General features: G+C 42.1%; 1 protein-coding gene across 24 annotated transcripts in view; it reads right to left on the bottom strand.

Moving 5' to 3' along the window:
- Positions 1–13,465: 13,465 nt before the first annotated feature.
- PICALM (phosphatidylinositol binding clathrin assembly protein) overlaps positions 13,466–18,042 on the bottom strand; it is a 101,469-nt gene continuing 96,892 nt past the window's right edge. For 13 of the 24 annotated variants that reach the window (XM_059882885.1, XM_059882887.1, XM_059882889.1 and 10 more), the window contains 2 exons: positions 16,606–16,708; positions 13,997–15,359 (listed from right to left, as the gene is read on the bottom strand). In XM_059882885.1, coding sequence (XP_059738868.1) covers positions 16,616–16,708 — 93 coding nt within the window. In that variant the 3' untranslated portion in view covers positions 13,997–15,359; positions 16,606–16,615. 24 annotated transcript variants of the gene reach the window in all.

Raw genomic sequence — 18,042 nt, 5'->3', positions numbered from 1 at the left:
GCCATCAAAAGTCCATCTAGTCACAGCTATGGTTTTTCCATGTATGGATGTGAGAGTTGAACTATAGAGAAAGCTGAGTGCTGAAGAATTGATGCTTTTGAACTGTGGTGTTGGAGAAGACTCTTGAGAGTCCCTTGGACTGCAAGGAGATTCAACCAGTCCATCCTAAAGGAAATCAGTCCTGAATATTCATTGGAAGTGCTGAAGCTGAAACTCCAATACCTTGGCCACCTGATGTGAAGAACTGACTCCTTGGAAAAGACCCTAATGCTGGGAAAGATTGAAGGCAGGAGGAGAAGGGGACAACAGAGGGTGAGATGGTTGGATGGCATCACTGACTCAATGGGCATAAGTTTGAGTAAACTCTGGGAGTTGGTGATGGACAGGGAGGCCTGGCGTGCTGCAGTCAATGGGGTTGCAAAGAGTCGGACACGACTGAGTGACTGAACTGAACTGAAGCTGCCTCAGCACCAAAGGCTCCTTGCTTGAGGTCATGAGGAGTAAGGGGGTCGGAGTTCCACTCCAGAAGCAGCTCATGAGACCTCCACCAGCACTGGGCTGATATCAACTACTCAAACAAAGCAGGGTAGATAGATACAAACACTGATAGTTTCAAAGTTCTTTGGTAACACTAATAAAAGCAAACTCTTAAATGCATTTAAACGCACTTTGCTTATATTAACCTAGTTGATCCTTCACATAATCCTATGAGGAAGGATCTTTAATCATTTTCACTTCACACATAAGCAAAGAGGCAGAGAGAAGTTTAGTAACTTTCCCGAATTTCCCCAGCGAGTAGAGGTCAGAGTCGGGATTTGACAGGGGTTTTGTCTCCAGAATCTAGCCTCTTAATCAGTCACAAGCTATTCTGCATCCCAGTAAGAATAGTACTTATGAACTAAACCTTTATCATGTGCCAGGCTATTTTTAAATGCTTCCATTTATTAATTCATTAAATACAACAGTCCTATGAGGTAGGCACCATTATACCACCTGGTGGCTCAGTGGTAAGGAATCCATCCCAATCCATTTGATTGGGTTCGATCCCTGGGTTGGGAAGATCCCCTGCAGAAGGAAATGGCAATCCACTCCAGTATTCTTGCCTGGGAAATCCCATGGACCGAGGAGCCTGGCAGGCTACAGTTCATAGTGTCAAAGAGTCGGACACGCCCTAGGGACTAACCACCACCACCACAGATGAAGAAACTCAGGCACAGGGAGAGTATATAACTTGTCCAAAGTTGAAAAAGGTTGAAAGTCTTAGTCGCTCACTCAAGTCCGACTCTGTGACCCCATGGACTGTAGCCCACCAGGCTCCTCTGTCGATGGAATCCTCTACTTGTGTAAAGTCGGGGTTAAACCCACAGCAAGGCTGCAGAGTTCACAGCTACTGCTATGCTTCATTTTCTCATCAAGCGGCCAGTGCTTCCCTCAACGATGGAGATGCTTTCAGAAAGGAAAGATGCTTTTCGAAAAAGACATTTTCTGCAAAGTGCCCTCTGTATGTGCCTGTATTCCAGGCTCTCCATTTGCCTTTCTTCCACCTCCACTCCTGACCACTCAGTTCTTCCCTTCCTCCTGTTGATTTTGCAGCTTATTTCCTCTTTTTTTAAACTTCCTTAACTCCTACTCTAAGTAATTAATGCTATTAGCATTCTTTTAACTTTATTGACATATAATTGACAAAAAAATTATAAGATAATTACAGTGTACAGTATGGGGATTTGATATATTACACATTGTGAAATTATTCCTACCATAAAGTTAACATATCCATCACCTCACATTCTTACCTTTTGGGAGGGGAAGGGTAAGAACATTTGGTTCTACTTTCTTAGTAAATTTCAATTATACAATACAATGTCATCAACTCTAGTTACCAGGTTACTCATTAGATCTGCAGACCTTATTCTTCTTATAACTAAAACTTTGTACCCTTTTATTAACCTCTCCCGATTTCCCCCACCCTTCAGCCCCTACAAATCAATTTTCTACTTCTCTGTTCCTATGATTTTTTTTTTTTTGATTCCACATATAAGGGATAGTATACAGTAATTTTCTTTTTCTAGCTTATTTCACTTAGCAGAATGACCTAACAGTCTCATCTATATTGTCACAAATGACAGGATTTCCTTCTTTTTAAAGATAGAGTAATATTTTATTGTGTGTATACATTTATCACAGTTCGTTTCTTGGTCACTTCATCTGTTGACAGACACTGAGGTGGTTTCTATACCTTGGCTATAGAGAAGAATACTGCAGTGAACATGAGAAGTTAGCTGTCTCTTGAAGATAATGGTTCTGTTTCCTTTGGAGACACACCCAGAAGAAGAATTGTTGCACCATGTTCTATTTTTAATCTCCTGAGGAGCTTCCACACTGCTTCCCAGAGTGGCTGTACTAGTTTACATTCCAGCCAACAGTGCACAAGGGTTTCCTTCTCTACAGTTTCTCAGCACTATTTGTCATCTTTCATCTTGTTGATAATAGCCATCCTAAGAGGTGTGAGGTGATGTCATTGTGATTTTGGGTTTTGTTTCCCTGATTAGTGATGCTGAGCACATTTTCATGTACCTGTCAGCCATTTGTATTTCTTCTTTGAAAATAGAACTATTCAGGTCTTCTGCCCATTTTTAAATTGCTTTTTTTTTTTTTTTTGATGTTTAGTGCATGGATTCTTTATATATTTTGGATATTAACCATTATTTAGTATCCGGAGAAGGCAGTGGCACCCCACTCCAGTACTCTTGCCTGGAAAATCCCATGAATGGAGGAGCCTGGAAGGCTGCAGTCCATGGGGTCGCTGAGGGTCGGACACAACTGAGCAACTTCACTTTCACTTTTCACTTTCATGCATTGGAGAAGGAAATGGCAAGCCACTCCAGTGTTCTTGCCTGGAGAATCCCAGGGACAGGGGAGCCTGGTGGGCTGCCGTCTATGGGGTCGCACAGAGTTGGACACAACTGAAGTGACTTAGCAGTTTTAGTATCAGGATAATGATAGCCTCAAAAAAAAAAAATGAGTTTGGAAGTATTTTCTACTCTTTTATTTTTGGGAAGTTTGAAAAGTGTTGGTATTCATTCTTTAAATGTTTGGCAGAACTCACCAGTAAAGCCATCTCTTGCACAGGAATCTTATAAGTTGAGGTGCTAAATGTGGAATGCAAACCCTTTGCTCCTCAGAGAAAATTTCGATTGTATGGTACTGTGCTGGCCAGGGTGGAGTTTATGGCGAAACTGCCTTACCTGTTTGATGTGAGTATTTCCTCATTTACCTGATGTGTAAAGTTGTTCAGAGGGCTTCTATGGTATCTCAGTGGTAAAGAATCCGCTAATGCAGGGGATGCAGGAGATGCAGGTTCGACCCCTGGGTCAGGGAGATCCCCTGAAGGAGGAAATGGTAACCCACTCTAGTATTCTTGCTTAGAAAATTCCATGAACAGAGGAGCCTGCTGGGCTATATAGTCCATGGGATCGCAGAGTCAGACACGACTCAGCACACAAGCGCTGCTCAGCTGTATCTGGATTTCCTGTAGAGGTGCTTGCCCCGTGTGTTGCTGTACATTCACGGTGCCCGCAGAAGGAGGGGTGTTCAGAAGTCTCCTGTCACCATGGTCAACTTCCAGGACATTCTCCTTCTGCTGTTTGTGTCCTATCTTTGGCCAGCTTTTCCAGCCATACTACACACTGCCTAAGTTTTGCTCATGCTTTAGAGACTATTACGATTGTCTCCTAATGATTTGCCATTTCCTTCTTTTCTCTCTCAATACACAACCACAGTGCTCTTTTTGCCAACAAAAGGTCTTAAAGAATCCTCTGCTCAACATTTGCAGCAGCAGCATCCCATCTCGGAATGAAGTCTAAACCTCAGGGTGATCTAGAAAGCCATGGCCTGCTGCCATCTCCCTGACCTCAGCTTCCACCACGTTCCCTCTCACCCACTCTGCTCAAGCCTTCCTGGTATCGTTGATGCTGCTCCGAGAAGCCCAGCACCGTCTCCTTTAGGATATTCAGTCTTTTCCTTTGCCTGTGTATGTGGAGAAGGCAGCCAGTCTCCACATCGTACCATCTTGCTTCCTCATGTCATGTGTCTTGGTTCAAATGTCATCTCATCCAAGGTTTTCCTTGATAGCTTATAGAAAAGTATTACCATACTCTGCGCTACCTGTGGGAGAAGGCAATGGCACCCCACTCCAGTACTGTTGCCTGGAAAATCCCATGGATGGAGGAGTCTGGTAGGCTGCAGTCCATGGGGTTGCTAAGAGTTGGACACGACTGAGCGACTTCACTTTCACTTGCCACTTTCATGCATTGGAGAAGGAAATGGCGACCTGCTCCAGTGTTCTTGCCTGGAGAATCCCATGGACGGAGAAGCCTGGTAGGCTGCAGTCCATGGGGTCGTACAGAGTCGGACACGACTGAAGCGACTTAGCAGCAGCAGCAATGCTACCTGTGGTGCTGGAGGAGACTCCTGAGAGTCCCTTGCACAGCAAGGAGATCAAACCAGTCAATGCTAATGAAAATCGACCCTGAGTAATCATTGGAAGGACTGATACAAAAACTGAAGCTCCAATCCTTTGGCCACCTGATGCGAAGAGCCAACTCACCAGAAAAGGCTCTGAGGCTGGGAAAGATTGAGGGCAGAACGAAAAGGGGGTGACAGAGGATGAGATGGTTGGATGGCATCACCGACTCAATGGACATGAGTCTGAACAAGTTCCGGGAGATAGTGAAGGACGGAGGAGACTGGCGTGCTGCAGTCCATGGGGTTGCAAAGAGTTGGACACAACTTAGTGACTGAATGCCAACCATACTATGATCACATCACTTATCTCGTCACCTTTTTTCCTATAGTACTCTTCACGTCATAAAATTTGTCTATTCACTACTCTCACAGGAAAATACATTCCATAAAAGCAAAACTCTTTATTCCCCTGCTGCAGGCACACTGTTTATTTGAATGACAGGCAGGAAGTGGTGGCAAGTGGGGGCTGGGCAGGTCAGCACTGCTCCCCGCGATCCTGCTTTGATGGCCACCCAAGCTGTTGGCATCTAGGTCAGAAATCCTTTCCCTCCTCTCCCAAATTAAATAAAGAGCATTCTTCTCCCCACGAGACCTGGGGAGACTTGTGTGCTGAGCTGAGTGCCCCATCACAGCCCACAAATCCCACTTTGATAGTTTCTCACACTTCGAACTACATGCTCATAGAAGGCACTCAAAGTGCCAAGTGCATGAACAAAGTAAATTTACCTTCATCTTAAAAGAAAACTCTTCCTGTGCCTGTACGCCCTGTTTATTGTCCTCGACCTCTAAGTTCGTAACCGAGCTGCTTAATGCCTCTGCATTTTTCCCATCTCCTCAGGTCCATGCACTCTGGCTTCTGTCCCTGCCAAAGCCTGGGTGTAGCTAGGGTAATGTTTATATTCCTACCTGCTCAGTCCAATAGGCAGGGTTGAGCTTTGTTTCACTTGAGTGGATCATTCTTGACTTCTTCATCTATATCCTTGACGTCTCTTCCCTGGTTACTCTCTAGTTGACTGGTTTTTCCTGGTCTCCATGAACTCTTTCAGTTCAGCTCAGTTCAGTCACTCAGTCGTGTCAGACTCTTTGTGACCCCATGAAATTGCAGGACGCCAGGCCTCCCTGTCCATCACCAGCTCCCGGAGTTCACTCAAACTCACGTCCATCGAGTCGGTGATGCCATCCAGCCATCTCATCCTCTGTTGTCCCCTTCTCTTGCCCCCAATCCCTCCCAGCATCAGAATCTTTTCCAATGAGTCAACTCTTTGCAGGAGGTGGCCAAAGTACTGGAGTTTCAGCTTTAGCATCATTCCTTCCAAAGAACACCCAGAGCTGATCTCCTTCAGAATGGACTGGTTGGATCTCCTTGCAGTCCAAGGGACTCTCAAGAGTCTTCTCCAACACCACAGTTCAAAAGCATCCATTCTTCAGTGCTCAGCTTTCTTCACAGTCCAACTCTCACATCCATACTTGACTACTGGAAAAACCATAGCCTTAACTAGACGGACCTTTGTTGGCAAAGTAATGTCTCTGCTTTTGAACATGCTATCTAGGTTGGTCATGACTTTCCTTCCAAGGAGTAAGCATCTTTTAATTTCATGGCTGCAATCACCATCTGCAGTGATTCTGCAGCCCCAAAAAATAAAGTCTGACACTCACTGTTTCCACTGTCTCCCCATCTATTTCCCATTAAGTGATGGGACCAGATGCCATGATCTTCGTTTTCTGAATGTTGAGCTTTAAGACAACTTTTTCACTATCCTCTTTCAATCAAGAGGCTTTTTAGTTCCTCTTCACTTTCTGCCATAGGGGCAGTATCATCTGCATATCTGAGGTTATTGATATTTCTCCCAGCAATCTTGATTCCAGCTTGTGTTTCTTCCAGCCCAGCGTTTCTCATGATGTACTCTGCATAGAAGTTAAATAAGCAGGGGGACAATATACAGCCTTGACGAACTCCTTTTCTTATTTGGAACCAGCCTGTTGTTCCATGTCCAGTTCTAACTGTTGCTTCCTGACCTGCATATAGGTTTCTCAAGACGCAGGTCAGGTGGTCTGGCATTCCCATCTCTTGAAGAATTTTCCATAGCTTATTGTGATCCACAGAGTCAAAGGCTTTGGCATAGTCAATAAAGCAGAAATAGATGTTTTTCTGGAACTCTCTTGCTTTTTCCATGATCCAGTGGATATTGGCAATTTGATCTCTGGTTCCTCTGCCTTTTCTAAAACCAGCTTGAACATCTGGAAGTTCACAGTTCATGTACTGCTGAGGCCTGGCTTGGAGAATTTTGAGCATTACTTTACTAGCGTGTGAGATGAGTGCAATTGTGCAGTAGTTTGAGCATTCTTTGGCATTGCCTTTCTTTGGGATTGGAATGAAAACTGACTTTTTCCAGTCCTGTGGCCACTGCTGAGTTTTCCAAATTTTATGGCATATTGAGGGCAGCACTTTCACAGCATCATCTTTCAGGATTTGGAATAGCTCAACTGGAATTCCATCACCTCCACTAGCTTTGTTTGTAGTGATGCTTTCTAAGGCCCACTTGACTTCACATTCCAGGATGTCTGACTCTAGGTCAGTGATCACATCATCGTGATTATCTGGGTCGTGAAGACCTTTTTTGTACAGTCCTTCTGTGTATTCTTGCCACCTCTTCTTAATATCTTCTGCTTCTGTTAGATCCATACCATTTCTGTCCTTTATCGAGCCCGTCTTTTCATGAAATGTCCCCTTGGTATCTCTAATTTTCTTGAAGAGATCTCTAGTCTTTCCCATTCTGTTGTTTTTCTCTATTTCTTTGCATTGATCGCTGAGGAGTTTATCTGTCCTTGCTATTCTTTGGAACTCTGCATTCAGATGCTTATATCTTTCCTTTTCTCCTTTGCTTTTTGCTTCTGTTCTTTTCACAGCTATTTGTAAGGCCTCCTCAGCCAGCCATTTTGCTTTATTGCATTGCTTTTCCATGGGGGTGGTCTTGATCCCTGTCTCCTGTACAATGTCATAAACCTCCATCCATAGTTCATCAGGCACTCTATCAGATCTAGTCCCTTAAATCTATTTCTCACTTCCAGTGTATAATCATAAGGGATTTGATTTAGGTCATACCTGAATTGTCTAGTGGTTTTCCCTGCTACTGCTACTGCTAAGTCACTTCAGTCGTGTCCGACTCTATGCGACCCCATAGACGGCAGCCCACCAGGCTCCCCCATCCCTGGGATTCTCCAGGCAAGAACACTGGAGTGGCTTGCCATTTCCTTCTCCAGTGATTTTCCCTACTTTCTTCAATTTAAGTCTGAATTTGGCAATAAGGAGTTCATGATCTGAACCACAGTCAGCTCCCAGTCTTGTTTTTGCTGACTGTATAGAGCTTCTCCATCTTTGGCTGCAAAGAATATAATCCATCTGATTTCAGTGTTGACCATCTGGTGATGAATTCTTTACTAACCTCTAATGGAAATATTCTTCAGGACTTGTCACTGACTTTATTCTTACTTGACTCAGTTGTTCCTTTGGTAATCTCGATCACTGTAATGTATTCATTTGCATAAAGTATTTTCCACACTCTGGGTTAATTTCTTTAGATTTCCAGAAGAGGGATAACAGGGCAAACAACACAAATGCTTTCATGGCTTTCTGAAAGGGCTGCCTAATTTATAGAGCCCCTAAAAATGACCAGAGTTGCTAGTTTTTCCTCCCAGGAGTGAGAGAATTTGAACAGTCAAAATCGGTTAACCATATAAACGCAAAGGGGCAGAAAGCTCAAGTTCTATTCAGTGGAAAATCCTGAGCAGAAACATCCGGAATGGAAGCGTGAGAAAGGTGGGAAGTGACGTAGACTTTAAGGCTTGGTGAGCAGTGAGCCACAGAGGCAGACTGAAGGGTTCCAGCAGTTAACATGCAGGACTGACGGGGCGAGGCTGGCCAACCGACAGATGGATCCAGCAAGTACTGGGTAAACTCCACCCATCTCTGGAAGCTACACATTGAGGAGAAAATTATCAAGTGTGGAAACTTTATGAAACATGTACACTAAGGCTTGCAATTGAGAGACTATGCCTGAGAAGCTACTTGTTAAGTGTGAAACTAAAAATGCCTTGTGGGCCCTCTAGTTGCCCCTAACATAGGACAAGTTTCCTGGGGGGTTCCACTTACCTTCTCAATTTCTCATGAAAGTAGAACCCATGCTGATGAACGGAAGCCCCTCTTCTCTACTGAGTGATGGGTAAGGAATCTTGTTCTCCTAAGCACATCAGACCAGTATTCCTCCTGTCTTCAGTGGAGACACCTTCCCTCTGCCTTGTTATCAGCAGTCCAAACCTCCCCTGAGGGTTGAAACCATCTGTTACCTTTGGCTGGTGGGCCTGGGAATTAGCAGAACTTAGTGGTATACACTGGCTTCTAATCTGGAACGATAACAGTTAAGGTCTGAGTCACCAATTGTCCACTGTCTGCTGATGTCAACCATGAGACTCAGGTTGCTGTGTGTTGCAGGGACGGTCTGGGGTGGTGGGGTGGCTTCCAGGAGAACACAATTCACTAATCTGACCTCTTAAGTCTGTGATATGGACAATTCCTATTTTTAAACTTATTACACAACAGTTGAGCACTTCCCAGATGGTGCTAGTGGTAAAGAACCCACCTGCCAATGCAGAAGACTTAAGAGACAAGGGTTCAATCCCTGGATCAGGAAGATCCCCTGGAGAAGGGAATGGCAACCCACTCCAGTATTCTTGCCTGGAGAATGCCATGGAGAGTCTGGTGGGCTACAGTTCATGGGGTCACAGAGTTGGACACGACTGAAGCGACTTAGCACACCCCCACAATTGAAGTCACCCAGCTAAAATCCCACCCCCAAATGATTTACCCAGACATATTTTCTGAAAGTATAATTACTAGGTGCAGGACAAGATCTCAAGTGCTCTGACAACATCTCACCAATTTAAAAAAAAAAGGCTGTACTGGTTTATATATACTCACTTCAGCTTTAGATTAGCCATCACACTCTGTACTCTTGCCCATGGTGTCACACAGAAGCAGTCTGATAGGCAGGCATCCGCTATGAATGGGTCCACTATCACAGTATACGGCACAGTGGTTACGGCAGTTCTGGAGCCAGACTCTACAGGCCAAGGACTGTGCCCAACCCGAGGTGTTAATGATCATTTTTTCATTGGTCATTAGATCTTTGGTGAACTGTTTATCATATCCTTCCCTTTTTCTACTTGACTGAGGTAAGTCACCTTACCTCCTTACATTTTTACTTTTTAACTCATTTGGAATTTATGCTGGTACTAGGTTGGAGGCAATTCCACCCTCCTTACCCAAATAGATACGTGCTAGTAGAACGGACATATATTTTGAAATGCTCTCTCTCAATCACATAAACACCTTGGTTATTAGGCATATTATTTGTATAAGAAAAACTCTTGAGTGTCTACTCTCACACAATATGACACCAGATGTACAGGTTTTCCACACCAGTTAAGACACTGGTCAGGGCTCCTACGATTCTCATACTAACTACAGTTAGCACAGACACCATGGATTACAGGCTCAGTCCCGCAAGACTGCCTCTCCCTACCCTCGCTCACAGGCCAATTGTAAGTCCAGGTAGTCACCTGTAGTTCCGCTGAACTATAAATCAGGGCTTCTGTGACCCCCTATGTGGTCCTGACAATTTGTTAGAACAGCTCACAAAATGCAAGGAAACACTTAAATTTTACCAATTTATTATATTAAAATGATATGATAAAGGATATAGAAAAGACAGATGAGGACTCACAGAGGGTAAAGTCTTCTGAACGAGTCCCAAGTGCCAGAGCTTGTGTCTCCATGTAGTTGGGGTGCACCAGCTTCCTGGCACATGGATGTATGTGTTCACCACCTGGAAGCTCCAAACTCCTTCAGATTAGCATTTCTATGGAAGCTTCATGACACGGACAAGATTGATCCTTCAGTCTCTAGCCCCCTCCCCTCCCCTTTCCTGGAGGATGAGGTTGGTGCTGAAATTTCCAAACTTCTAAACATGGCTTTGTCTTTCTGATGACTAGCTCCATCTTGAAGCTAGCTGGGAATCTACCAAGAGTTGCCCCATTAGAACAGAAGGCACTCCCATCACCCAGGAAATGCCAAGGGATTTATAAACTTTGAGTGAGGAACTAGGCCAAAGACCAACTATTAGAACAAAAGACGCTCTTAGTGCTCTCCTATGACCTGGGAAATAACAGAGGTTTTAGAAGCTCTGTGCCAGGAACCAGGGGCACAGACTATTATTGCTACATGTATTTTCTGTCGTTTCACATTATCCTATTCTGTTTGGCTTGCTTTTAAATCAATATGACACTAATCTATGTTACTGCTTTCAGATGCAGCTGTCATGCCTTGCTTTGCACCTTGGACCTACAGTGCTGTCAATTCTGTCCATTGTGAATTCCAAGTTCTACCTATCAGTACAGCTGTCAGAAGACTGGCTCCTCCCAAGAGCTGCTATGAGCGCCAGTGGTGCGGCCATTCAGCACCTGCCTCTGACAACCCTGTGGTTGGGCCCCTGGGGAATCTCTCACTGAGTCTTATCCCTCCTACTGCGGTGCTTCTGCCTCTTTGGGTACTTCAACTCTGCCACCGATGAGTAATTACATGGGAGTAAAGAGCTTTTCAGTTCCTACCCTACATCAAGACAAAACACATGTTACACCTATGGCTGATTCATGTCAATGTATGGCAAAAACTACTACAATATTGTGAAGTAATTAGCCTCCAATAAAATAATTTAAAATTTAAAACATGATGATGAGAAAAGCAGATTTCACCGCGCCTTTTAAGACAGCCACTAGGCTGGGTGACAGTGCCAGTGCAGCGAGCCTGACTCTTCCATTTAAAGTGCTCTTGAAACGTCAGGTACACTAACTGCAAGCTCTGCACACCAGTGCAGACCCTGGAGTCCCGGTGTGTGAAGGAGAGAGGGGGCTGCTTCCTTCCCTTTGGGCATCTCTTTGCCTACAGTCCCAGGCACGGCACAACAGTCTGCTGCTCACTCATGGAGAGTGTACAAGACGGCTGCCAAGTGCCCGTGACCACAGCAGGCAGACAGAAGGAGCTCAGACAGGGTGACGTTTAGCTCCCCAGGTGACTCTCATGCAGAGATTTCTATTTCAAAACCAACTTTGAAATCAGCTTTTATAGTAAAGTTCTTCTGAATGAGAACTTATTAGGAAGCGAAGCTTCCATAAAACATTCTTTTTGCTTCTTCTAGCTGAATGCCTACAACCAGCCTACCCTACTCGGCCACAAAACCATCACATCTGCCCCAAAAATAACCACAGAAAGACCTTAACTTTTGACAATGTGGGGAGTTCCATATAGCATAAAAACGACACCTGCCTGCTACATCAGTAACAAATGGGGCATTTCCTAAGTGCTTTTAGCAAAACTAGACCAAAACACTAGCTAGAGACTTAGAAAACCTGATTGGTGACACACTGAACAGAATGCCACTGCTTAGTAAAAGCAAGGAGTAAGCTTGAGCTCTTCTGAGAGAGACTGCATGTTAGGTAACACAGCAGCCTTTCCACTCAGAGTCTATTCAGACTGCAGAATTCTAGGTCTAGTCAGATCCATGCAAGGTAGCAAATGCGACAGAACAAAAGATCGAAGATAGGTGCAAAGGACTCATGCAAGTTGTGAAGTCATCTTTTCTCAAGGAAAAAGATTATTCACCTGGATGACTGCTGGGGGCCTCTCCACAGACTGTGAGCCAACCACTGCTGCACACACAGGAGCCACCCTCACCTTGACAAGACTTTCTGGTTTTCTCCATGCAGTGCTGGAGAACAGGCATGACATCAGTAATCTGAATTCTTAAGAATTTGGAAACATGCTTATTAGTGACGGTAAGCAAGAGAACGTGGGGGAAAAAAAGTGAAAGTCATTCAGTCGTGTCTGACTCTTTGCAACCCCATGAACTGTAGCCTGCCAGGCTCCTCTGTCCATGGAATTCTCCAAGCCAGAATACTGCAGTGGGTAGCCAATCCCTTCTCCAGGGGATCTTCCCAACCCATGGGTCGAACCCAGGTCTCCAGCAATGCAGGCTGATTCTTTATCATCTAAACAACAGAAGAGCCTTGCAATTATTTTAGTTCAAGGAGAAACTTATCCCATAAAGTCCTATATTCTAGGACTAATGTTTTGTCGGCTTGTGGAGAAGTAAACAATTCCTGCTCTAACATAATGCCTCTTCCTAAATACGGATTCTCATAGTCACTTATTAAGAAAAATGTATCTTAAGAAAATGTAATGAATAGTAATAATGAGATGTTAAAGCCTAAAATTTTGAAAATTATTTGGGATGGGCTAGCTTCCCTCTGCTAACAATCTCTGTAGCCACTTCCAACTTGCTACCTAGACTGTAAGATGGTGTGGGCATATACAGGTTTATAACCTGATTCAGTTTTGTGTTTTTTTATGTATTCAACAGCTGATTTACCTCACTTGTTACATTCTGATTAGAAAGCTAACATGGGTGTGTGGTTTGTGCTTTTCCTTGTCAATCACGTCTAGACATCAGAGCAGGAAGTGGGAAATGTGCTCCATCTGAGAATAAACAGCGGTCATCAGGCTAGACCACAGAAGGAAACAATTCCCCTCTCAGTTCATGTAAGGCCTGACTCCAAGGTCTATTAGCTAATCGACCTGTGCAAGGCTCTAATTCCAATCTGTGAACTGGGTATAATGGAGATAATACCAACCCAACAAGCCCTAAACTTTGAACCATAAGATGGAAATGTTTCTGAAGCATTTCACAAGCTTGAATATAGTGGGGGGAAGAAAAAACACACAGTATAAAAGGAACAAGCCATAGACCTCAACTATAACATCCACTCGAACACCAGGAGAGACAAATCAAAATCCGTCATAACGGTAAGGAAGTTAACTTACAAAAGTACATTTTCCAGTTTGTATGAAAATGGTTTAATAACAGTGAAACTTAAAAAAGTGGTAATATTCACAAAGTGTATCGGTTAAAGACTATTTTTTCCAACCATGGCAAATAGTATGCAGACACATTTATCAATGCAAAGCTTTTGGTCCCTCTACCATGTATTCTGAATCCTACTTACTATTCACTACGAAACACGATACAGTCAGAGACTTTTATGGCAGACAGATCACATGCATCAATACGTCAAGTTCACAGCATTTTCTCCCTTAAACTTACCTGACTGAAGGCATCTGATCAAAATGCAAAAATGAACAATTTTAATAAATAGTTCAGCGTATCAATGTCTAGAAGGTAACAAAAGTACAAAGATAAAGCTTTTTGGAAATTAAGTTAAAACAGAAATAAATTTTACATTTTATTAAATCATCAAATATAATCACTGGGATATACTTTTATTAGCAAAAAATAATAATACCAATGATAAAGAAAAACAGAAAAAAGAAAATGCACCTCAGACCAGAATACCATAACAAAAGTTTTGTGGAAGCTGCATTTTATTTGAAAATCCACCCATTTTTGCTAACATACATTTTAATATTGTAAACAAAAATAGAATCTGCAGAGACAATGCAACAAGTATGCTTAAACTCATGTACAGAATTGCTTTCCTACAACAAACTGTCCTTCTTAAGGCCCCTCTCAACCCAAATGTTAAGATGTATTTACACAAAGCACCGATCAACAGTGCAGTTTAATTCTTCATTAACTAAACTCTTGGCTAGACATTAATTTTAAAGATACTATTTCCCCTTATTTAAAAGGTACATGATCATAACATGGCATGAGCCAAATAAAAGGTTCAAGGATTTTGTCCCCTCCCCTCCCCCTATAATACCTCCTAGAGTTTTACTGAAAAGAAGGAAAGTCTTGAAGTGAAAGCAATTCCTCACATTCATTTTGGAAAGGCCCTAATGTCAAATGGAAAATAATGACATGCCAAGCACAAAGCAGTAAAGTTCCTTCCCAATGCACTAATGCTGAATTTAAAATGTAGTGCTTTTCCTAGTTCAGTGAACTGTTCCCTTGCAAAATCCTAGGCACAGAATTGACTATAAGGATTAATGCATTTATAATGCTTCCCTAAATCCCATAGAGACTGAGAATTCTTAAGCGATTCAGACCTATGGACTTGCCTTAAAATATTTAGTGCTCTGTATGTCAGCTGAGAAGCATTCTGAATCAGGTTCATTCTTATGGATAACAATCACACATACTGTGTACATCCATACTCATTTTCATAAGGAGGTCTGATACAATATTAATGTTACGTAAATTGATAATCATAAATAAATACAAATACTTAAGGAATGTCTACTGCAAACTGAATATATAATTTTTTTTTAAAAAGAAAAGTTAATTTTAGTTACTGTTTCTGTATCTGTGAGGACTGGAGAAAAGAAAGATACTGCATAATGAAGAATTATGATTTGATCCCCCCAAAGGAGTCCTGGTGCATTAGCATAAAGGACACAGCTCTTCTCTCCAGGCAGCTTTTCCAAATACAAATTTCACACTTTCCAAATAAGGGCTTTTCTTGGTAGGTTACTGATTATGGGTATTAATAGGAGTTGAAAGAACTGAAGGGTTAGTCACCAAAAAGACAGCTCTTAGTCTGAAATCATGGCATTTCTTGGCTTTATAAACTGTATTGATACGTTCTCCTATAGACTAGTCCCAGTTTCCTTCATGGGCCTTTACTGGGTTACTGTAGCATTCTAATGGAAGAAGAGAGTTTAAGAGACAGCAGTTTGGATTTTGCTGGAAGTAAGTATTTGCCGCTTGAGCACTTGTCTTTTTGGAATAATTCCATTCTCTTCCATCTAGTTACATAAACTGTATCTGGAAAAAAATAAAAAAAAACAGAGTGTGAGTTAATTCACTGCATTAAGAGATACCTTCTCATAAGTGAAAATGCTTTGTGTCTCATTCCAACTTGCCTGGAAGTGTTCATAGCATGCTTATCACAAACCCTGATTACAAAACAAAGTCAGTATAATCAGCTTATCATGAGCCAGAACTCAGTATTTGAAGCAAAATTACAGGGCCTTCCAAGTTTCTTTCTAACTACTAAAAACCAAGGGGTATGGAAAGAAGGAAGATGAATGAACAATTTTTCCATGACAAGTTCAGAAAATCTCTCCATGAACACAAATATGCCACATAAAAATCTCATTTAGGCAACAAGCAAAATTTGAAATTTTACTTCTAAAGATTATAGCAAAATTAGAGATAATTAAGGGAACAGTATGATATTTGCTAAAAATTTCTTTACTAATATAAATCAAAATCTGAAAGATCTACTTTCTCTTCACTCAGATTCTTCACTCATAATATCCTTTAAACTGCTCATCCAAAGAAATTACTGGAATAGATATGCTAGTGAACTGTTGTGAAATCAGAAGAGTACAAACTCTCAAAGATCCACAAGGTGTATCTACACTGGGGCTCCAGCATCGAGAAGAAAAATGACACTGCTTTCCAGGAAAAGAGGGGGTGTGGATTAAAAGCAGAATCTTTCTATCAAAAAGGGCATTGCATCTTCACTTGCCCTTACCTTAGAAAAATAATAATAAGCTGGTTTTGGGGGAGGGGGAAAATATTACCATTTTAAAGTGAAAAGGCATACATAAAAAAAAATAACCCTTTAAAGAAACTGTTAAAAATGAATTCTTCACAATGAATCCTGGCCATTACATTAAAACTAAAGATGCTCCTCATTAAGCTTGAATCCAATGTATAAAATTGCTGTTGTTCTCTATAAATCCTTTAAGACTGAATACAAACACCCAGTTTTTAATGGGTGGTGTTTGATCTCATCCATCTGCTGTGAGCAGTGGATGCTTATATGTACACATGAGACAGTCCTTTGGTTTCACACCTTCTAACAATGTTACAGACATTTTCCAAAAGCAGTTTGTCCTCATGCCCTATTTGGATCTATTACTCTTCACTGCAAGAACAGAAGAGGAGGAAGAGGGGGAACCTAGACTCCTTTAGAAACAAAAGAGAAGAGCCATTTGTGCTTAATGTTTGGTAATTTTTAAAAGTTATTTCAGTCCCCGTCTCCCCCAACAAGCAGCAATACCTAAAGTGATTTATAAGAAATCCTCCAAAGAGAGCTCTGCAAAAGGGTCCTTTCCTGAAGCTCTGTGAGGACTGTGACTGGAGGGGCTGGAGGCTGCCGACAGCTGGGGGAAAGAGACAGAGAGAGGGAAAGAAAAAAGATCTCAGAACGACAGAACATGAAGGCAGAAAATGTAATGAAAGAGGAGGTGGTTTTTGTTTGTCATCTTTAATAAATATATAATGGCAGCCTTTGCAGAAAGCAGAATCATTAAAACAAAAGTTTCAGTCACATGTCAAGTTAAAGGGTATCCAATGGCATGTGGTTTTCAGAAAACAAATTCTTGTTTCTGAATTCCAAAGGAATAAAGTCTTTTACCCAAAAAGGTCAAAATGAGCTGACCCATGGTTAAGACTTCTATTATATGTGTGAGTGGGAGTGGGGAAGAAGGGAGCCAGAGTACAATTGTGAGCTGCAGATGGTGGCTTCCGGGGTGGAGGCTGTTTGTCAAATGGTGTGCAAAATCTGACCTCTGTCCAGACCCAACACATCTAGTTGCAATACTCTTTCCTTCCTTCCTCATCAGAGGTGCAAAGTCCTGTCCTACTCAGTGTTCACACTTTGGACAAGGAGTTGTCTCCTGCCTGTTTATATGGAGAAGCTGCAGCTGATGCTTTTATACTCCGGAGGGAGAAATGAGCTCAGAGGTTATCTATCATAGTCGAACTACCCACATACTGCCCTGAATACAGGGAATACTTAAGATCCTTGATTCAGCTTCCTGTTAGAATACATTTACTTGATTCTTGGAATTTGCTCCTATTGTTTAAATATACAGTAAGGTAAATAGACTGCTGAAATCAATAAAATATTTTTAGTATTTCCTCAAGTAAAGACAACTCCTGAAGTACCATCCATATCTCCTTCATCAAGTCTACTTGAACAGTACTTTAAACCAAATATGAAGCTATTTTTTTCTCTTTTTAATTGCTAAGTCGTGTCCGACTCTTGCGACCCCATGGACTGTAGTCTGCAGGCTCCTCTGTCCATGGGATTCTCCTGGCAAGAATATTTTGGAACAAACTTTTAATTTTTTTCCTCCACCTGCATTAGACTGCAGAGGCACACAAGCACAGGAATATTCAACTGAGCATTAAATCAAAGCTAAGTAGAAATAGTTTCAATTCATACCTCAACATTTGAATTCATGTAAAGGATTTCATGGGTCAAAATCTGTCTTTGCTGGCTCAAAGTGATCCCATTTCTGCCTTTTATTTTTTTTAGCACTACAGAGCATGAATAGCCAGTGAGTTTTCAACAAATATTAATATTACACCTCAAGCATATGCCATTTGTTGTTTTGGGTGCCAAGATTAATTTACAGGTTTAGAAATCATTCTCAGTTATATTAGTGAAAGAAAGTGAAGTCGCTCAGTCATGTCTGATTCTTTGCGATCC

This window comes from Bos taurus, chromosome 29 (assembly GCF_002263795.3).
Source record: "Bos taurus isolate L1 Dominette 01449 registration number 42190680 breed Hereford chromosome 29, ARS-UCD2.0, whole genome shotgun sequence".
NCBI lineage: Eukaryota > Metazoa > Chordata > Mammalia > Artiodactyla > Bovidae > Bos > Bos taurus.
Note: the sequence above shows the minus strand (reverse complement) of the source record. Positions and strands in the feature narration are given on the sequence as shown.